Consider the following 23,481-nt stretch of genomic DNA (forward strand, 5'->3'; position numbering starts at 1 on the left):
ACCACACGCCTTTGGAGAGAGTGGGAGAGGGAATGCTGAAAAGACTTATGCAAGTAGAGGGGTACAGAGAGCTTAGAGGAAGCACAGAGAAAATCACTCACAAGAAGAGAAAGTGCCACAATAAATGCCAAAATGCTGAATAGGACTTGGTAGTTCATAGCCCTGGCTATGTGACTTGGCTGTGGAAAGGGCTTGAAAATGAGGGCTCCACAAACTCCCAGGCAGGCAAGCCAGATGCAAGTAGATCATCCTTAGCCATGTCTTCACCCCTGTCCGCATCCAAATTATCAAGTCTCATGGATTTTGCCACCTAAAAGTTCTCCATTGCATTCCCTTCTCTCCAACCTCACTGTTACTGCCCTTGTTCAAGCCGCCATCCTCTCTCCTGTGGATGATAACAAAAACCTCTCAACTTATATTACCTTTATTTTTTAAAATATATTTTATTGATTTTTTACTGAGAGGAAGGGAGAGGGATAGAGAGTTAGAAACATCGATGAGAGAGAAACATCGATCAGCTGCCTCCTGCACCCCCACTACTTGGGATGTGCCCGCAACCAAGGTACATGCCCTTGACCGGAATCGAACCTGGGGCCCTTCAGTCCGCAGGCTGATGCTCTATCCACTGAGCCAAACCGGTTAGGGCAACTTATATTACCTTTAATCTAAATAGCTGTCCTGTCTCCCCTCTGCCCTTATATCTAACTTTCATCTTATTTTTTTGCATCTTTATTGTTGAAAGTATTACATGTGTCTCCTTCTGCCCCCTCCATGGACCCTTTCTAGCCTGCCCCTGGCCTTTATCAACCTATTGTCTGTGTCCATGGGTTATGCATATATACACACAAGTTCTTTGGTTGATCTCCTCCTACCCACCCACCCCCACCTTCCCTCTGAGATTCCACAGTCTCTTCCATGCTTCTATGTCTTTGGATCTATTTTGTTCATCAGTTTATTTTATTCATTAGATTCCACATATGAGTGAGATCATGTGATACTTGTCTTTCTCTGCCTGGCTTATTTTGCTTAGCATGATACTCTCCAGGTCCCTCCATGCTGTCTCAAAGGGTAAGAGATCCTTCTTTTTACTGCTACATAGTATTCCATTGTGTAAATGTACCACAGCTTTTTTATCCACTCATCTATTGATGGGCACTTGGGCTGTTTCCAGATCTTAGTTATTGTAAATTGTGCTGCTGTCAACAGAAGGGTGCATACATTCTTTCTGATTGGTGTTTTGGGTCTCTTAGAATATATTTCTAGAAGTGAGATCACTGGGTCAAATGGGAGTTTCATTTTTAATTTTTTGAGGAAACTCCATGTTGTTTTTCATAATGGCAATACCAGTCTGCATTCCCATCAGCAATGTACTAGGGTTTCCTTTTCTCCACATCCTCGCCAGCACTTGTCATTTGTTGATTTGTTGATGGTAGCCATTCTGACAGGTCTGAGGTGATACCTCATTGTCATTTTAATTTGCATCTCTCTGATGATCAGTGACTTTGAGCATTTTTTCATATGTCTCTTGGCCTTCTGTATGTCTGCTTTGGAGAAGTGTCTATTGCCCATTTTTTCATTGGGTTGTTTGTCTTCCTTTTGTTAAGTTGTATGAGTTCCTTATATATTTAGGTATTAACCCTTTATCAGATGTATCATTGCCAAATATGTTTTCCCACGCAGTGGGTTTTCTCGTTGTTTTGTTGATGGTTTCTTTTGCTGTGCAGAAGCTTTTTATTTTGATGCAGTTCCATTTGTTTATTTTCTCCTTAGTTTTCTTTGCCTTAGGAGATGTATCTGTAAACATTTGTAACACGAGATGTCTGAAATTTTGCTGCCTATGATTTCTTCTAGGATTTTTATGGTTTCACGACTTACATTTAAGTCTTTTATCCATTTTGAGTTCAATCTTGTATATGGTTTAAGGTGGTGGGCTAGTTTCAATTTTTTTTGCATGTATCTATCCAATTTTCCCAACACCATTTATTGAACAGACTGTCTTGACTCCATTGTATGTTCTTGCCTCCCTTGTCAAATATTAATTGACCATAATGGCTTGGGTCAATTTCTGGGGTCTCCATGCTGTTCCATTGATCTATATGCCTATTCTTGTGCCAGTACCAGGCTGTCGGGGGTTTTTGTTTTTGTTTTTTCTTTTTTTCTTAATCCTCACCCAAAAATATTTTTTCCCATTGATTTTTAGAGAGAGTGGAAGAGAGAGGAAAAGACTGAGAGAAACATTGATGTTAGAGAAACACATGATTGGTTGCCTCCTGCATGAGCCCTGACCAGGTATGTGCCCTTGACTGGAATTGAACCTGGGACCCTTCAGTCTGCAAGCTTACACTCTATCCACTGAGCCAAACCGGCTAGGGTGTACCAGACTGTTTTGATTACAGTAGCTTTGTAGTATAACTTGATATCTGATATTGTGATCCCTCCAACTTTATTTTTTCTTGAGAATGCTGCGGTTATTTGGGGTCTTTTTTGGTTCCATACACATTTTGGAGTGTTTGTTCTAGATCTGTGAAATATGCCATTGGTATTTTTAATAGAGATTACATTGAATCTGTATATTGCTTTGGGTATTATGGCTATTTTAACGATTTTAATTCTACCAATTCATGAACACCCCAAAATGTGTGTCTTCATGAGCACCAAATAATTTTAATTTAACATGATCATTGAATGTCTAATGTTCTCAGAAAAAAAAACAAAAAAAACTCAAGTTGAAGAAAGTAATGAAAACCAGATCTTAAAAAGTCAATACTGAGACTACACATGCTCAATCTGCATGTGTTGTGGTTTTCAGTAAAACACTACAATGAGGTAGTTCATGACTCTTGAAAAACCTAACCAGTGTAAAAATGCTTAATTACTTGTTTTTCTCATTAAATCATTATGTACCAGGTAAAATAAAAGTTTTCAATGTCTTATGATAAAAAGAGACTCTCCTATAGTTACCTTTTATAAATAACAAGAAAAAAATTTCTGACAAATTGTAGATAATTCAAACATCTCGGTTTAATCACCTTATGTTACTCACTTCCTCTCTCTCTTATAAATCTAGATAAAGGAATGTGGAATTGACTTTATGCATCACTTTCTCCTCCCCACCTCCTTTGTCTTGTTTATTTAGAAACTTAATAATTGGGCTGGAGGAGGCACAGAGGAGAAAGATTACCACATGCCTGGAAGTGTGAACCTTGGAAGGGGTGAAACTGGATAAAAGCCACCACACACACACACACACACACACACACATACACCCCAAAGGCAGAAAAAGGGGGTAATAAGAGAAACAATTTTTTTGTAAACTTTAATAGAACAGCTGATCTTGTGCAACTAATAATTAAATAATTCTATATTTCTATGCCCCTGTATTCACCCATTTTTTTCTTGTAAATCACTGAAAATAAATATACACCTACTTTAAAAGATTTTATTTTTATTTATTTATTTACTAGAGGCCCGGTGCATGAAATTCGTGCACTCTGGGGTGGGGGGTACCCCAGCCTGGCCTGTGCCCTCTCACAGTGTGGGAGCCCCGCAATCAATCACCCCAAAGAGATAGGCCTCGCCCACCCATCCAGGGCTCCTGGATGGATTGCCCCGAAGAGGTAGGCCGGAGCCGGGATCCGGCCTCCATGCCACGCGGAGCTGCGGGACTCCCAGGCCTTGCTACGCACGCAGTCCTGCCCACCCGCATGCACCCACTGAGCACGCAGCCTCCTGGTGATGGATTGTGACAGCATGAGGGCATCACATCGTGATGGTGTGAGGGTATGATGGCCATTTGCATATTAGCTCTTTATTATATAGGATTTATTTATTTAATTTATTTTGTTCATCCTTGCCTGAAGATAATTTTTCCATTTATTTTTAGAGAGAGTGAAAGGGAGAGAGGGAGGGGGGAGAGAGAAGGAGAAAGAGAGAGAGGGAGAGAGAGAGAGAAACATCCATGTGAGAGAGACACATCAATTGGTTGCCTCCCACACGCACCCTGATGGGGGCCAGGGAATGAAACTGAAATATGCCCTTCACCAGGAATCAAATCTGCAGCCCTTCAGGTGTATGGGCCACTGAGCCACACCAGCCAGGGCAAAAGATTACATTTTTTAAAGCTATGCTAAACTCAGCTCTGTGACCATATAGTTAGCATATGGGTAAATGCTTTAATCTAAAATATCTCAGAGTACCTAAAAATAGAGTAATTTTCAAGCTCTAAAGAGTGAAAATAAAAATGACTAGAACCCACTGACCAAAAGAGAAATGGCAAAAAATGCTGGCTTCCTGGTACTCAGCCTCACCGTTTGATCAGCACTCTCACCCAAAGGAGCATTTTAAAAATTAATAAGTGATGCATATTAAGAGGCTGTTTCAACACTTCTGAATGATTTTAATACTTCTGAATGACTCATAGTTGTTGGTCACATGTAATTACCATTTAAGAAATATAATTCAATATTAAATATGTTAATATTTAACTTTTATTTTAATAGCCTTTGCTCTATCACCTTGTCAAAGACCCTTTGAAAGTCTGACTAAATCATATTCATGGATAAGGTTTTGTGTAAATGCATGTTTAATCCTTAAATGAGCTGCAATAGTTACTAGTAAATCATGGTTTATTCTTAGAGGAACCTTTTGACTTTTTCTCCCAGTAGGTTACATGCGTCTAAATGTTCTGTGACCCTTTTTGTTACTGTAGAGTTACAATCTTGTCCTAAGTGGAACTTGTTGACCTCTCTGTGATTTTTGTTTTTAAGGATAGTGTTTGTTCTTTTTAATTCTTTATACAATTGAATATAGTAGTAAGCACATTTCTTAGAAACTTCTTAGAATCTTGATACCCAGCATCTGGAATTGGAAGAAATTGACATCGCTTGACACTAATGCCCCTAAAGATTTCTTAAATTTTTCCCTTAAGTACCATTACATTGTCCAGACAAAATGAAATATAGTCAAAATAATGTGAAAACAATTTTTCTTCACTAAGTCATATTGTCAGTTAACCATTTAAAGCAGCAGTCCTCCGTTTCTATTCTCCGTTTTTGTAAAACTAGAATTATATGCTCACGTCTATAGCACTGTTTAATCTGGCACCCTCTACAATTTTTCTTCACTAAGTCATATTGTCAGTTAACCATTTAAAGCAGCAGTCCTCCATTTCTATTCTCCGTTTTTGTAAAACTAGAATTATATGCTCACGTCTATAGCACTGTTTGATCTGGCACCCTCTATAGCGCACCAGTTTATATAATACTTTAACACTCTCCTATTAGTCATGTTAGAACTTCTTGTAAAGAAGCTTACAGACATGGAAGACATCTTCAAGTTTGCCATTCTCTGTGGACTTGTCAGCTATCACTTGTGTTATCTTTCACTTGTGGGATAAATCCTTTTACTTCAATAAGTTTCTTTCTTTAAATTTTTTTTCCTCTAGTTTAGCTCCGGGTTTTTATACGTCTCAGGGATTTTGAACTCTCAGGAAACTTTATATGGAGCTTCCAGTGTTTAACATTTACCCATTCCTAGTTTATTGGTTCCCTTTTAAAATGTTACCTTCCACGATTTACTAATAGGCAACCAGATTTTAGCCTAGTTCAATACATGTATGACATGTGATTCTGGTTTTTCTACTGTAACAGTACATTGATATGCTTAATGTTGTTGTACCTTGCTCATAGTAGCTACTTTGTGACTTCCTAGGTATGCCTCAAGGCTAGGTCTAGGAAATTTACCTTTTTCATGAGTTTTTAAAGTACTAATTGAACACATAATTGTTTATAATATCCAGTTACTTACCTCATGCTTTCCATTCTGGGTAAAATATGCTACCCACTGTGTTTGAGAAACTTAAGTTCCTAATTGTTAAGTACCTGGTATAACTTTTCAAACTCTCCCAATTTTCATGGTTAGACTATATAACATTTCTATATGCAGGACACCTTTATAGGCTTACACTTTTACCATATTGCATTTCATCATTCTCCAAGTAAAATGTTGCCCTATACCTATTGACCCTAGGAATTGATTTTGTTTCAACCAAGATCACATACATGTAGTTATATTTCTAAACCATTTTTCCCACTGTGACCTACAAAGTTTATTTAATTTGTGTTTAATTTTCCATCTTAATTCTTTATCAAAATGACTTAATTATCTTACCTGAATTCCATAATTGGTGAATTCATAACACTCAGATAGAGAAAGTTCCTTTAATTTTTTATGTCTGGAAAGTGTCGACAAACCCTAAAAATGTTTAAAGATTATTTTGTGGTTATAGTTTAGATAGAAGATATATTTCCAATAAGAGAGCCATTCATACAAAAAGATTTAGCTTCTGTCTTATATTTCTTTACACTTAGCAAATCATAAAATAACTTTGGTTAGGCAACAATATTAAATGAAAGTTTCAGGTTGTCTCTGTGTAATGTTTTTGCAAAAAGTGTCACAGTACCCCAGGACCAGAAAACTCCTTATCTTGTTACCTGTTTCCAAGTAAATGTTATTTAAATCAGTACAAACAAATCTTAAAGACCCTAAACTTACACCTTTATTTTGAAGATATTTAATGTGGCTAATGAATCTGTTTTTCAATAAATTCTTATTGTCTCACCTAAAAACCTTTAGCTGATTTTATTATGTTTAATTGCTTGAAAAGAGGGAACAGATCTTTATATAAAGGCCTGTGGACAGATAAAATCATTCATCAATAGTCCACTTCTTTTTCAGTTCAAAAGCTTTCTTTCTTATTTAAAAAAAAAACCAGATTGCCCTTTTCAGTTTAAATTTAATTATAGTTTATATATAATATTAGTTTCTTGTCTAAATATAGTGATTCAACATTCATATACCTTACAATGTGATCACTACGCTAAGTCATCTATTACTGTGCAAACTTACCACAACGTTATTGACTATATATATTCCCCTTTACCTTTTTCACCCATCCCCCACACCCACACCACTTTGGAAACCATCAGTTTTAATAACAGTTTCTACGATTCTGTTTTTGTTTTGTTTGTTCATTTTATGTTTGTTTAAAATTCCATGTTTAAGTGGAGCCATATGGTATTTGTCTTTCTCTGTCTGACTTATTTCACTTAGCATAATACCTACTTGGTCCATTATGTTCTTGCAAATGGCAAGATTTTATTTTTTTATTGCTGTGTAAATTCCATTGTGTGTGTGTGTGTGTGTGTGTGTGTGTGTGTGTGTGTGTATAAACACTTAGGTTGTTTCCAATTCTTGGCTACGGCACAATGAACATAGGAGTGTGTATATGTTCTCAAATTAGTTTCCATTTTCTTCAGATAAATACCCAGAAGTGGAATTGCTGGGTCATATGGTAGTTTTATTTTTAGTTTTTTGAGGCAGCGCCATACTCTTTTCCATAGTGTCTGCACCAATTTGCATTCCATTAACAGTGCATGAAGGTTCCCTTTTCTCCACATCCTCAACAATATGTTATTTACTGACTTTCAGATGATAGCCATTCTGACTGGTGTGATGTGATATTTCATTGTGGTTTTTATTTGCATTTCTCTGAAGACAGCCCTTAAATTTTTTATGAGTGATTTTGCTGTCCCACTTCTCAGTGCTTCCCCCATAAACTGGCAAAACTCTCAGATAATGAACTGATTAATGTGCCTTATCGATGCCATCCTCCGGTTTGCAATCGGGATCACATTACTTTTATAATTCCATAAGCTATGTTTCCTAGACCCGGTGGACAAGGAGAGTTCCTTCTCGTTCTATTGTCCCAGAACTGGCTGGCAGGGAAAATAACAAAAATAGTATATGAATTTCTCCTTTTAAATTTTTATTTGCAGTATTGATTTACATTTTACTGATTTTAAACACAACATTGGGACCATAATTTAAAATGATTTTGAAAATATTATGTTTTTTTTTTAAATGATGCACATAAAAAAATCCAGATCAAGGGAGAAAGTGCTTGGCATTCTTATTAAACAAAGCCACTATTTAAATTGTAATATCTAACTTCAGTTAACATTTTTGTACACCACCCCAAAATAAAATCACTTTGTTTATTCTTTTAATTATTTTATTACAAATGTGGATTCTTTTGTTAAGAACACATTATGTTTTCTGCCTCCTTGTTTCAAAACAGAGAATGACCAAACCCTGTGGAGCCATTCACATGTGGTCTGGGTTCCAGATGTGGATGCTATTTTATGGATGTTAGAAGAACTGGATTTAGGTATTCCCCCAACAGAAACCATATTGTTTGAACAAAAATATTAAGTAAGAGATGCAAAGTTTGTCTCTTTGCCCTGTACTTGATAGTAGCTAAATATGTTTTATTATATTTATTATGTAGCCAAGTTAGAATTTTTTAAGGTGAACTGGAAATCAAGTACACTTGCTAACTGTGAATTTAACAGTCTACATTCTCTTTACCATTTTATTGAAAATCACTGAAAATTATTATTTGCTAATCTTAAAATAGAATTCCTTGTTTTATCACTATAATTGCTCATTAAAATGTGTGACCTCAAAATTTTTATTACTTAACATCATTAGCCATTAGGTAAACGCAAATCAAAACCACAATGATCAAGGGCAGGGGGAAAAAAGGGACACATATGTAATACCCTTTGTAAGACTGTAAGCAATAAAATAAAATTAAAAAAAATTAAAAAAAACACACAATGAAATGCCACTGCATATGTACTAGGATGGCTATTCTTAACAAGACAGATAATAAAATGTCTTGGTGAGGATGAGAAGAAATTAAAACTCATTAATGTTGATGAGAATGTGGAAAGCTCCAATCACTTTAAAAAATAGTCTAGCAGTTCTTTAAAATGTTAAACATAGTTACCATATGCCTCAGCAATTTCACTTCTAGCTATATAACCAAGAGAAATGAAAATGCATGTCAACACAAAAACTTGTACACAAATATTCTTAGTAGCATTATTCATTTAGAAAAAAAGTAAAAGTAGCCAAATGTTTCAAATGATGAAAGATAAATGTGTTATAGTCATACGATGGAATATTTGGCAATAAAAAAAAGTATGGATGCATACTATTATAGAGGCACATTTAAAACCTTATGCTCAGTAAAAGAAGCCAGACCTAGCCCCGGCCAGTGTGGTTCGGTTAGTTGGAGCGTATAGTCCTGTGCACCAATGGGATGCAGGTTTGAGTCCCAATCTGGGCACATACCAGCTTGTGGGTTCAATCCTCTGTTGGGTGTGTGCAGGGTTCATTTTAATCATAGCTTTCTGACTCAGAAGCTTTTCAGATTAATGACCTAAAGAAATCAGAACCAGAGAGGTAAAATGTTCTACTTGGCACCATGGGGCTCATAAAAACTCCAAACTAGGAGGTGTTCTCTGAAAAAAGTGATGGTTTCAACATTTTACAGACTTTCTTTATACTTTTACAAAGTCTTAAATCTCAGGTCTGAGCAAAATGCATTCATTCTTAATTCATATTCGTTTGATAGATATATATTTAGCATGTATTTATTATACTGATCAGGCTCTGGGGTAGAAACTGGGAGTATAAAGGTCAATGAGGTACAGTATTTGCTCTCAAGGAGTCCACAGTCTGGCATGGAAAACAGGCATATACAACAGATTATTACAGCCCAGTAAAAGGTAAATACTGTGCACAGTGGTGGTACCACAGAGGGATGATGAGGCCAGCCAGTGTGGATTAGAGAAGACTCCATGAAGGAGAATCATAAGTTGCCAAGAAAACTATAGAGGGGAAGACATTCTAGGAAGAAGGAACAGAATTGCGAAAGCATTAAGATTTAAAACAATATGGCATGTATAGGGAACTATACAGCATGGCATGAATAGATTTATAATAAATTTTTTGTTGTTGTCAATTCTCACCCGAGGATATTTTTTCCATTGATTTTTTAGAGAGAGTGGAAGGGGCAAGAGAGGGGAGAGAGAGAGAGAGAGAGAGAGAGAGAGAGAGAGAGAGAGAGATATCAAAGTGAGAGAGACATTGATTGGTTGACTCCCACTTGCATCCTAACCAGGGCAGGGGATCAAACCTGCAACCAAGGTACATGCCCTTGACCAGGAATCAAGCCCATGACCCTTTGGTGCATGGGCCAATGCTCTAACCATTGAGCCACGCCAGCCAGGGCAATAACAAATTTTTAAAAAATATCTGAAGAGCTGATCCAAGAACTTCTCTTAAGGAGAAAACTGTGGGGCTTTATTTTGGTTTTGTTTTAATACCCTGTTAAGTGCTTGGGATAAAAGTCCTGGGGATTGGCTGGTGCCTTGCTTTTACTTCTGGGAGGGATGGAAAGAGGAGAGTCCAAAGACAAGAAAAAATAAAGAGGAATGAAGAACCAACAAGGTGGAGTAATTGTGTCTCCGTGGGGCAAAGGCAGATGGATGCTTACTTTTCAGGAAAGTTGTAAGTAACATCATGAAAATTTAAAGCTTCCTTCATTTCCTTCAAAAGTTAACTACACTCATGAATGCTTTGCAGGAAAGGTTTTGGTTTTTATTTTCCTAAAGTGTAAGAAGGAGCAAAAGTAAATCAGGTGAAGCACAGAGGAAAGCAGCTGGTGTGCAGACTGGAAGAATCAGATTGCAAATTGGACGAGAATGTGAGGCCCCAGAAATTCGTAAGAATCTTGGTGAGCACTTTGCAGACCTTGGAAGTCAGGAACCTGAATCAGAGGGCCCAGGCGCCCCTCATAGTTGATTTATATTATAGCTCTGGTATGAGGGTCACTGAAGAAAATGTCAAGACATAAGACCCAAAAGGAAGTAGGCACCAAGTCACGAGAACCTTGTACATTATTCTGAGGAATTTGGATTTCATCCCATGCAACAGAGGTAAACAAAGCTTTCCCTTGGTAGGGAATATGAGCTGCTGTATAAGTGGCCATAATGCAAAAAAGAACAAGGATGTGTTTCAAGAGAGAGACGAGGGGGCCACAGAGCAAAAAGTCACTGCTTCCAGTTGGCAGTTTAGAAGAGACTTTCATGGAAAAGGGAGAATTTAAATTAGGGCTTAAAGACAGGCTGTTAAAGATTTTGACAAGCGAAATAATGGGAACAGTGTTTCAGGCTGAGGAAACAGCACGAACAAAGACTGCATTTGGAAAGTGTGAGCTGTTTGAGAAGTTACTCAATTTGGGGTCTCTAGTAGTAGTGAGAGGGGACATCGAACACTGCCAGGAACAGATCCACGGACACAGACATTTAGAAGCAGACAAGTCCTTGAAAACTATTCTCCCCTCCCTCCCAATATTACATCTGGAATTGTTTAGCTAATGAGTATCACCAACATAAACATAAAGCATCCGTTCCCCTTAGTTTTAAAATATCCATAGAAAGGTTCAAAGAATGGTACAATGAACACCTATATATATACCCTTTACCTAAATTCACCAATTATAAACATTTTGCCAGGAGTCTAGGATGACTGAAAACTCTGATGTAATTATTGGGGGTTAGATCATGGGAAATCTATAAAACAAAAGATCCTTGACAGTCAGCAAACAAAAGCAGCCTCCTTTCTTCCTGCCTTTATTTTGAGGATACAGTGGGACATGAGTTGTGGTACAGAAGGTAGAATTTTTTTGGCGGGGGGCGGGGGGGGGAGAGAAGGAGATTGTTAAATGGTTGCGTAAAAGTTCTGTGATTCCTTGCCAAACATACTGAGGAACAAAACAAAACAAAAATGAAAATTCTGAAAGTCAAATGGGTATTTATCTTCTTTTTGTCACCCAGGCCCAAAGGGCCCATAGTATAGAGAGATGTGTCCTGGTGCTGGAATTAAACAGATCTAAGATGGAATTCAGCATCTTTTCTCCAAGTCCTCATCCCTCTCTTAGATTCTTTTCCTGATTAATGATACCACCATGTCTACAATTGACCAGTTAAAACTCTGGGCATTGTCTGTGTCTCCTCCTCTCCCCTTTGCTCCCCCTATCTAGCCAATCAATCACCAAGCCCTGTCTGTACTCCCTCCGAAACATCTCTCATACATGTCCCTTCTGCCACTACTATCAAAACCTCCTTATTTCTAGCTATCATTGCAGTAGTTCACCCTTTCTTACATAGATCTTCCTTACTGTCATTTCTGTGCCCAAATCTGTCTGAGCCCTTCTCTGCAGAGTTCTTCCGTGTCTCCCATTGCATATAGCGTGTTGTCTGAATCGCTTTGCGGCCATCCAAGACCACTCACATTCTTCCCTCCGCCTCCTTCTCCGGCTTCATCTCCCGCCACATCCCCTGTCCTCGTGGGCCATACTCTGACAATATGAAGTCACCTTCCAACAGGTAACTTTCTCTCCTGACTCCATGCCTTTTGACCTGCTTCTTCCTCCACTGAGAATGTCCTTTCCTTCTTTGCCTGACAAGTAACCTACCGAAGCTTTCAGCTGCACCTCAAAAGCTGAAAAGCCTCGCCTGACTTCTTCACGAGACATAGCACCCACTTTCCAACGCCTCCACTCTGCCAGGATGCAGGATCTGTGCACAAGTCTGTATTACAACAAATATGCCTCATTATTTCATAAATCAAGTTCATTATTGCTGAGATGTACTGGATACTTTCCATGTGCCAGGCACTATGTTAAGCAGTTTGCATTTGTTATCTTATTTAATCCTCACAACACTGAGGAAAAGTAATATTATAATCACTATTCCAAAGAGAGGGAAATGGAGGCACAGAGAGGTTAAGTCACTTGCCCAAGGTCTCGTAGTGTGCTGGCACCAGCCAAGATGTGAGCCCACACTCTGAACTCATGCTTTTTGGAATCTGTAACCATGTAGTGCTCTTACTATTGCTGTTTTGGCACTAGGCTGCACCTTGAGTCCAGTACTATGGCTTTAAATTGAGTACTCCCAGAACCTAGCATAGTGTTTGACACAGTTGACAATGAATAAATACTTGTGAATGAATGAATAGTCTATAAAATTAGCTGTTTTTAGTAGACCCAGTTTTCTGTTATCTTGCTGGCATACTCTCAGAATTCTTGTTTGGAATCTATTTCCCTTTGTGAATCAGTGTTTACATTTCATATGTTTCTTTCTGAAAGATTTGCTCTGTTTGGTGCTGCTTACCACATTATTTTATGAGTAAAGGACAAAACTTCTACTTGGAAATATGTTTTATCTCGATTAACACATTCCCTTTCCAGAGTCACTGATAACACTGTCTTGTACAATGTCCTTGAAAATGTATCTTAACCTCCCAAGTGATTTTCCCTTTTATACTCTGGTTAGTGATTACAATTTTGTATAAATAACTTACCTTTTCTTCTCAGTTATTTTTGTTTATTTCTATTTATTCGACTCTTAGTATGAATTTTGTAATCATATTTCTTTCTTAAAGGTATCAACCTCCCTGGCCTAATTTATTGACCTCCAGAAGGAAACTAGGCTTTGGTCAGCACACAGAAACAGATCTTTATATATTTATGGAGGGAAGGAAAATCAGCATCTCTGTTATCTAAAAATAGAGCAACTTGCCTTGAGACTGTTTGCCTCTTACCTGATGGAGGTAGAGAGGAGGATTATGCCACCAAAGAATTTCCTTGAAGGAAGGGACAAGCTTAAGTTGGCCGCTGCTTTTGGCAATGTTTTTGGTCGGCGTTTTGCTGGAAACGGGACAACTGCCTGTAACCTGTGCGAGGAAAACCACTATGCCAGTTATGGAACCAGCAGATTTATAGGGGGCCAGTGGCTGGAGAGAGGGGCCGGGAAAGGCCTAAGGAGGGGTCCCGTTTTATGTGGAAAAGTACAAGGGCAGACTTCTTGTTATGTGCAAATCCGTTTGTCTCCGAGTTAGCCCGCTTCCTTCCTTTTCACTCCCATTCTTTCTATTTCTTGAATCCCAAGTGATTTCATGTGTTTCCTGTCTGAGAGGTTTTGCTTCCCTGAACCTCAGGCTTTGTGTGTGTGTTCCCTGCAGATGGGTGGTCTCTTGAAAGAGTATCATCAGATTAAGACATGCAGCTGTAAGCACTCCCTCTCCAGCGCAGAGCTTTGCTGAGAGCATGTGGAATTTAAAGAAGCCGTGTTTGGTTGAGAGGAAGGAAATGGTACCAGATCCATTCACTCACTGACGCACTGGTCAAATATTTTATATTGTCTCACATTCTAGGCATTATGCTGGGCATCCCAAAGACAGGATGATCCAGCCTCTGCCCTCAAGAAGCGCATAGTGCTATAGGGAGACAGGCTTGGAACAGATATTAAAATATAATGAGCTGATTGCTCCAGTGAAGGCATTACAAAATACGGTGGAAACACAAGCCAGGGAAATCCTAAGCCTGCCCAGGAATTCCAGCAGAGCTCCACACAGCTGGAACTTGAAAGATAAGGGGAGAGGATGTTTCAGAGGGAATAACTTGCAGAAATGGGAAGGCAAGGAGAGCTTCACTTGGGGAGCCATATAGGAGAGTATAGGTAGGCAGGGGCCACCTCAGGAAGAGCTTGGTCCCTCACACTGGATTATTTGGACTTTATGCTGTCGTCACTGTGAGGCTCCTGAAGAATTCTGAGCAAGGAAGTGAAAGGTTCACATCTGCAGGCTGGAAGGTCACACTGCAGCAGAGTAAATTTGAGGACAGTGATATTTAAGGCAAGAGGGGTTAGTAAGAAGAAACAGTGCTTGAACTATGGCAGTGACAGCAAGGATGGAGGGGAGAAGGGGAAGAGAATAAAAGATATTTAGACTACAATGATTGTTAAAGTTCTCACATTGGCTTCATTCTGTTCAAGGATATTATTTAGTCATAGATTATTTTTGGCTAGAAATATCTGAAACTGGATGGCCTTATAACATATGCAATTAAAATTAACATGGATATCACATGCCGATATTTAATTAGGTGGGGATTTTTGGCAATTTAATTTGAAAATAATTTGTGTGCTATTCATAATTCAAGAGTCATTATTATTGTGAAGTCATCTAAGTAGGAAACACCCTTCTAGGGAACTGTGCTGTAATGTGGCAGACATAAGGTTACAGTACCCTGGGAACTAAAGAATGCTTACTTATTCAGAAAAACACATAGAGACATTGATGTGTTTATTATAGATCAAATTAAGTCAAAATCTTAAAAGCTTGACTCTTAGCTTATGTCAAAATGCTTTATGTCATAATCATCAGTGATTAACTTGTTCAGCATCTCCCACCCTAGGCACATGAAGAATGGAAGGACAAGTAGCCACAATAATCAAACAAGAAGAAATAAAAGGCATCTAAATTGGGCAGGAGGAAGTAAAACTGTCATTGTTTACAGATGACATGATATTATATATAGAAAACACTAAAGACTCTACCGAAAAGCTACTAGATCTAATAAACAAATTCAGTAAAGTATCAGGGTACAAAATTAATATTTTGAAACAGGTGGCATTTTTATACATCAATAATGAACTATCAGAAAAAGAAACTAAGAAAACAATCCCATTTACTATTGCAAAAAAATTAATAAGGTACCTAGGCATATATTTAACCAAGGAGATAAAAAGACCTGTACCTGAAAAACTATAGGACCTTGAAGAAAAAAATTGGTGAACCTTTTCACCCAGTGATCCCCCTTCTAGGAATATATCCTAAAATCCCAAAACACCAATCATAAAGAATATATGCACCCCTATGTTCATAGTAGCATTATTTACAATTGCCAAGATCTGGAAACAGCCCAAGTGCCCATCAGTAGATGAGTGAATACAAAAAAAGCCTTGGTACATTCACACAATGGAATGCTATGTAGCTGTGAAAAAAAAAAAAAGCTAAAGAAATTTTATGTTTTGCAACAGCATGGATGGATCTGGAGATTATTATGCTAAGTGAAATAAGTCAGAGAAAGACAGATACCATATGATCTCACATGTATGTGGAATCTAAATCACAAAAATAAACCGACAAACAAAATAGGAACAGAAGCATGGATGCATGGAACCAACTGACAGCTGTCAGAGTGGAGGGGCGTGGGGGAACTGGATGAAAGAAGGTGAAGGGATTAGTCAAAGAAAGCATGTGCATAAGCAATAGACCCAGACAGCAGTGTGGTGATGACCAGGGGGGATGGGAGGCGGAAGCTGAGTGGAGGTGGGCTAAGTGGGTGGGGAGAATAGGGACATTTGTAATAGTGTCAACAATAAAAAAGAAGTAAAAAGGAAGGTGAAAGGACAAGCATCTCAGACAGAAGGTGCAATGTGTTTAAAGGTCCTGCAGTAGAAAAGAATTGGCTTGTTTGAGGAACTAGACCAGTGATGGCGAACCTTTTGAGCTCGGCGTGTCAGCATTTTGAAAAACCCTAACTTAACTCTGGTGCCGTGTCACATATAGAAATTTTTTGATCTTTGCAACCATAGTAAAATAAAGACTTATATTTTTGATATTTATTTTATATATTTAAATGCCATTTAACAAAGAAAAATCAACCAAAAAAATGAGTTAGTGTGTCACCTCTGACATGCGTGTCATAGGTTTGCCATCACTGAACTAGAGGATGGCAGTGAGCTAGAGGAAAGGGAATGAAGTGAACAGATGCATGGAATGTTATCAGAGGGGTAAGGCAGGGATCTGTTCAATTAATGGTAAATGTTCTTTCAAATTTTGGTCTTTAATTTCTCTGTTCCGTTAGACACTGTTGGTTATTCCCTCAACACTCACTTCACACATGACTACATTCACCTGGTTCTCTTATAACCTTTTTCACCTTTCTTTAGTGTCCTTCATAGATTTGTGATCTCCTTCTCGATCCTTAAATATTGATATTCTGTTGTGTTTTCCTGGGTGCACATTTCTTCTCAGTCCCTACACTATCTTTTAGGACCTTGGTCATATTCACACTTCCATGCTCATGACTGCCATATCTAAATCTCCAGAGGTCTCTCTCCCAAGCCTTTGGCCTGAATATTCCATACACTCTCACTCAGTCTGATAAAATGAAGTAACTTTTCCCTCAAAACCTATTATTTTTCTTACATTATCTTTTTTTGAGGTAGGACCGCAATCCACCCAAAGTCATAATTTTGGAATCATTCTTATTCTTCAATCTCCCCCTCCCTATGTCTTCATCTTCTACAACAAACTAATCACCAAATTATTTTAGTTTCACCTCCTACGTATTCTTGAATATGTCCTTCCCATGCTAGTTCTGGCCTCTGACCTAATTCAAGAACTCACCATCTTTTTTTTTTAATACTAAAATGATCTCCACTGGTCTCCCTTCCTCTAGTCTTTCTCCCCTCTAATCTATCCCCTAGAGAACAACCAAATAATCTATATAAAATAGGAGGCTGACTAGCATTGTGACTACCCTCCCAATTGTTGCTCCACCTTCATTGGTTAAAGTCCAAGCTCCTGGCATAGCATGAAATTCCCTCAGTCACATCTTCTTTTCATGGTGTATTCTAGTAGTACACTAAGCTACATAAAGTTCCTTGAACAAACATGCATGTCCATGCTTCTGTATTGTGCTGGTTGAATTAAGATATCCTTTCCTCTGCTTCCTCTATCATTACACCTGTATTTAAATTATCCATACTTACTTACCTTTCTAAATTGGGCTGTAGAGAATAGGTCTAATTCACATTTGATAACTCTACAGCTCAGCATTTGTTCTTTCATTCAATTAATATTTATCTACTACTCCCCAGAGCTCTGGGAAAGCATCAGTTAGCAAAACTAAGTCTCAGTCTTCCTGGATCTCACATCCTAGTGAGGGGACTCCAGGAGATTGCCTACATAATGGGCACTTCAGACCTAGTACTCACAGTGAAATTTTTTGAAAATTTGACAAATGAAAATCTTCTTAAACCACTGTCTAAGCACACCGTCTGGAACATTGCTCTGACTCATTTTCCCTCATGAATATGGTGGTGACTAAGGCAACTTAAGCTACAGATTAAACTGCCCTGTTTGTGGATTCTGTGGTCTTTAGTAAATGATAAGTCTCCTGACTGGTGTAAAACATTTTTCCTTATAAATGGAGCTATAGCTATAACCTCATTTTCAACCAATCCTCTGGAGTAGGAAGGGAATAAATGACATCCCATTTAATAAGACATTAAGAAAAACTATAGAAGATTAAAGACTTTTAAGATACTTTAAAAACTATTAAATTAGTAATCTATTTCCCCCCTCTTATAAGGCCATCCTCTTTATATTAAAGAGGAAAATTGACATATTTCCTTTGAGGAGTGAATTACAATGATTTTCCTGCTTATTTCCTGAGCTCTCTACCTCTATATAACACTATCTTATAGATGACTCAAACTAAATGCAGACATTTTCCCAACCTGTGGAAGGCACACAGGTTAGTTAGTTAGTAAGGGACACTACCATTTATACAGATGCTTACGCCAAAAATCTGGCATCATCCTTGCTCCCCTCCCTCTCGTCTATACTCCTGTACTTGGTCTATTTCTATCTCTTGTTGATCCTTCCATCTAAATGTCTCTCAAGTCTTCAGACTTTGCTCCAGCCATCTCCCTGGCTCTAGCCCTAAAGCAGACCCTCATAGCTTTTCACCTGGATTTCAGCTTCATAATCAGCCACCAGTTCACTTATTATTCCCGTGTCCCTCCTGCAAACAGAGTGATCTTTTCAAAATGTCCATCTGACCATGTCTAATTGACAGTACTGAATGTCCTTTTATTGCCAAAAGGACAGAGAACCAATTCCTCAATGTGGCTTCTCGGCCTCTCACAACCTGGCCCCTGTCCATCTCTCCAACATCATCTCTCACCATCCTCCTCACAATCTAGCCATACCTAATTCTGCAGATTTCCTGGATGCCACCATACTTTTAAGCCCCTGTGTCTTGGTTCAGACTATCTTGTTGGTTCAGCCCATACCCATTCCCCTTCTATTAGAAAAGGGCAGGTTTGCCCGGCTGGCATGGGTCAGTGGTTGAGCGTTGAAATAGGAACTAGGAGATCACAGTTCGATTCCCAGTCAAGGCACGTGCCCGAGTTGTGGGCTCGATCCCCAGTGTGTGGCATGCAGGAGGCAGCCAATCAATGATTCTCTCTCATCATTGATGTTTCTATCTCTCTCTCCCTCTCCCTTCCTCTCTGAAATATATATATATATATATATATATATATATATATATATATATATATATATATATTTTTTTTTTTTTAAAGATCAGGTCTTACTTGAGTCTCTGAGCCAGGTTGTTTCCCTTCTCTTTGGTTCCCACATCTGTCACACTTTGTAACCATTTGCTCTGTGCCTGTCTTCCACTAGAACAGCGGTTCTCAACCTGTGGGTCGCAACCCCTTTGGCAGTCGAACGACCCTTTCACAGGGGTCGCCTAAGACCATCCTGCATATCAGATATTTACATTATGATTCATAACAGTAGCAACATTACAGTTATGAAGTAGCAACGAAAATAATTTTATGGTTGGGTCACAACAAAAGGAACTGTATTTAAAGGGCCAGAAGGTTGAGAACCACTGATATAGCAGAATAGAGGGTGAACTGAAATTCTCTATTAGACAAAGAAAGAAAAGCCAATAAACAGACATAGCCCTTCATCTAAAAGAGCTCATTGAATGATGGGGAAGGGTAGACACATAACCCAGATGCCAGTAATACAGTGAGAAACAGAAACAGGTCATGTTGAGGGATGCACTGGGGCTGGAGATGCACATGGGGAAGTTCCTATCCTTGTCTGTGAGGTAGGGCTCTTGAGTTTAAGGGATTAATCAGGATTTAGGAAGCAGGTGGAGGGGAGAGCCTCCCCTTTGTTGTCTTCCTATGTCCCTCCTAATGCACTTCAAGAGAAGCCAGTGCATTACTAATCTAACTACAGCCCATTTCAGTCTTTCAGCAGCATGGCAAATCTCTCCTGGTTTATCATCCATTTGATTAGTAACTGAGGCAGTGCTGAAGTGACAGGATGCATGTGACCTGAGTTTCAACCCTAATGGGTAGCACCAGCAGCTTGCAGGAAATGAGGTTCTGTAAATGTATTCTTTTGTACATTTGATGAGGCCATTTCTAGACTTCAGTTTTGAATTAGCCCGAGATCTCAAGGCACTCAGGTAGTCTTGCAGAATATGCAATCCACAAGAAAAATCTACTTAAGCCATCTAAAATATATTATTTCTACATTGACCAACTTCTACTATGAAGCAAATTCCAGATCTATCATCTAGCACTCTGATCTGTCAGGACTCTCCTCTCAATATTGTATTTTGCATTTTTTTTAAATATATTTTATTGATTTTTTACAGAGAGGAAGGGAGAGAGATAGAGAGTTAGAAACATCGATGAGAGAGGAACATCGATCAGCTGCCTCCTGCACATCTCCCACTGGGGATATCCCCTCAACCCAGGTACATGCCCTTGACCGGAATCGAACCTGAGACCTCCCAGTCCGCAGGCCAACGCTCTATCCACTGAGCCAAACCGGCTTCGGCGTATTTTGCATTTTTTAAACAGAGAAACAAGACCAGGATTTACAAGTAACTCATCTATCACTATTCCAGAAACAGTATTTCTAAACTTGCCTTTTATAATCTAATATTTTAAGAACTAAAAGTAATTGTTGTTCTTTTCATTGTTTACAAAATGGAAAATGATTATATTACAGAAAACAAACGTTATTGAACTGTTTTGAATATTTGTTTTACCTTATTAGAGATATTTGTTCCAGAGAGATCTAGTGATATCAAGGAGTAGATGTTTAGGATATATTCAACTCCTGAGTCAGTCAGTTGTTCACAATTTCGTAAACTCAAATAGTTTAAGTTAGGGCAGCTGAAAGAATCATAAAAAATAATTTTAGCTTTTAACTACTGTCAGTAACAATTTCTTCACATAAAAACTATCTGGGAAAGCAAATAATACTGAAGCAAGGATTTTACTTTTCTCAACATAAAAGTAAGCTTAAAGGTGGAAAATAATTTGGCATTACAAGGGTTGATGAAAAGGAGATGGGTTATTATATAAGGCACTAGAGGCCTAGTGCATGAAATTCGTGCATTGGCAGGGCCCCTAGCGGCTTAGTGGCTGGTGGTTGCTGGCCAAGGCCTCCCTTCCCATGGTTGGCCAGCTGGCCCCGCCCCCAATCGGGGGGTAGGGCAAGTGGGGGAGGGACTGGCCAGAGGGAGGGGCTGCAGGCAGTTGGCCATCTGGCCCTGCCCCCTGGTCAACCTCTTGGTTGAATTCCCAAACTCCCGGTGGAGGGGACAATTTTTATATTAGCCTTTTATTATATAGGATTCTTTCTGTGATTTCATTTCATATTGCAATTTCTAATAAGAAAAAATATATCACATACATATCATGTAAGTAACACAATGAATGATCACTACAAGTGCAAGGTTAAATTTCTTACTTATCCCTTACGAGTTTACAACAGCAATTGGTCTTGACCCTTAGTATACACACGACCTCCGCCAAGTAAGGAGAATGAAGAATAAATCCACCAGCTAGAACATCCCTTAGGAAATACCTGAGTAAAGATTTACATGGAAATGATATCCTTGAAAAGTACAGCGAAGTCATCCATGCCTAGATATTCATAACTTCATGAATGATTCATTTCAAAGTTTCTCTAAGGTGAAATTCATAAGAAACATCTCAGATACAATTAAAAGATTAGTTTAATCTATGACTCCAATGTCTTTTATTTTATTTCATGGAATATTGGACCAGCTTTATGGCTGGTCCTGATGTTTTTCAAATGGCTTTGAAGTTCTATCTCTAATCTCTCCTTATTAGTAAATATGCAATTACTAATGATATGATGTAAAATATTGTTTTATCATACCGCTCTGCTAGTCTCAGAATAGAGGCATCACCCACTTGGATACAGTTACTTAAATTCAGCTCTCTTAGCTTTGTGCTTGAAGGACCATCAAGAAATTGCTTTAGTCCCATATCACCAATTCTGTAGGAAAGAGTAAAAACAGCTTTACATGTGATTTGATATGTCAGTACATGGAATACTATTTAAATAGTAGTTACTACACCCATATATTCTAAAATAGCAAGATAATATCTTTCTACTGGTATTTTGTCAACATTTTAAAACCAAATTTGATTATAAAGCTTTTAGTTTAATTTGTTTAAAAAGTATAAATGATAGTAATAGGAGAAGTTTTAATAAAAATTCTATTCCTCTTCACTTAAGTGTCATAATAATAATAATTAGTAAGAAAACAGATGGTCCTTTTCCAAGAGAAAGACACTTGGATTAAAATGTGATCAAGCTAAGCAATCCCTGATGCAATATCCTCAAAAGAAAAAGACCAAAAAATAGGAGACTAACAGTCACACCACTGCTAGAATCTTGGAGGAATTTCCACTAAATACAAGGTCAATTTAGTTGGACTGGAATCCTAATAAATGACCTATGGATCCTTTCCTTTTGAAGCAGAGAAAATCTAGATATATAAAAGCTTTTTAAGTAGCAAAGTATGTAAGAAATACAAATTGGTAGTTACAAAACAGTCACAGGGATGTAAAATATAGCATAGGGAATATAGTCAATAATCCTATATAATAAAAGCCTAATATGCTAAGTGTCAGATCGTTTGGTCGTCCGTTCAACCAATCAAAGAGTAATATGCTAATGATGTGCTAAGGCCACTAAACCACTCACTATGATGTGCACTGACCATCAGGGGGCAGATGCTCCAACTGGTAGGTTAGCTTGCTGCTGGGGTCCGGCCAATCAGGACTGAGCGAGATGGGCTGGACATGCCCTGGAGCCCTCCCGCAGTCCCTCCCCAGCTCTGATCATGCAACAGTGGGGTCCCTCGGCCTGGCCTGCGCCTCCAATCCAGGACCTCTCAGGAGATGTTGGAGAGCCAGTTTTGGCCCAATCCTGCAGGACAGGCCGAGGGACCCTATTGGTGCACAAATTCATGCACCAGGCCTCTAGTATTGTAATAACTATGTATGGTACCAGTTGAGTACTGGAAATATCAGGGGGAACACTTTATAAAGTATATTATTATCTAACCACTATGCTATACACCTGAAACTAATACAAAAGAATATTGAATGTAAGCTATAATTGAAAAATAAAAATTTTTAAATTAAATAAAACAAAATAACAAAACATAGCTTATACATTAAAAAGGAAAAAAAAACAAGATAAAAAAAGTATAAATAGTAGAATGCTTAGAAGCAAAAGAAGATCAAATATGTCAATCCTAATATATATAAAAATCCAGGTGCCGTCAAGACCAGATGGACGACCAAACAGCAGGCTAGGGAGCTGAGGGAGTGCGAGCTGTGTGCCCCTGGCCTCCCACAGTGCGGTGGCAGGAGGAGGGAACTGTGGGCCCAAATGACCAAAGGACCGGTCCGGCTGTCACAGCGTGGCGGGGCGGGGCGGGGCCGCAGAGGGTGAGGAGCCTCTCGGGGCAGGGGGCTGTGAGCATGGAGCTTCCCGGGGTGGCTGAGGCCCGGGAGCATCACGGGGCAGGGGCAGTGGATGCGAGGCAGAGGAGCAGGGCAGGGGCTGTGA

General features: G+C 38.7%; 1 protein-coding gene across 1 annotated transcript in view; it reads right to left on the reverse strand.

Annotated features, from left to right (window-relative positions):
* Positions 1-23,481, reverse strand: part of FBXL13 (F-box and leucine rich repeat protein 13) — a gene marked incomplete at both ends in the record, with an annotated part of 152,915 nt that overhangs the window by 20,527 nt on the left and 108,907 nt on the right. The window contains 3 exons of the mRNA XM_081102001.1: positions 6,169-6,252; positions 20,633-20,759; positions 21,775-21,894. Coding sequence (XP_080958127.1) covers positions 6,169-6,252; positions 20,633-20,759; positions 21,775-21,894 — 331 coding nt within the window. The remainder of the gene's footprint in view (positions 1-6,168; positions 6,253-20,632; positions 20,760-21,774; positions 21,895-23,481) is intronic.

Source organism: Myotis nattereri (genome assembly GCF_964212035.1).
Source record: "Myotis nattereri genome assembly, chromosome: 11".
In the NCBI taxonomy this organism is placed as follows: domain Eukaryota; kingdom Metazoa; phylum Chordata; class Mammalia; order Chiroptera; family Vespertilionidae; genus Myotis; species Myotis nattereri.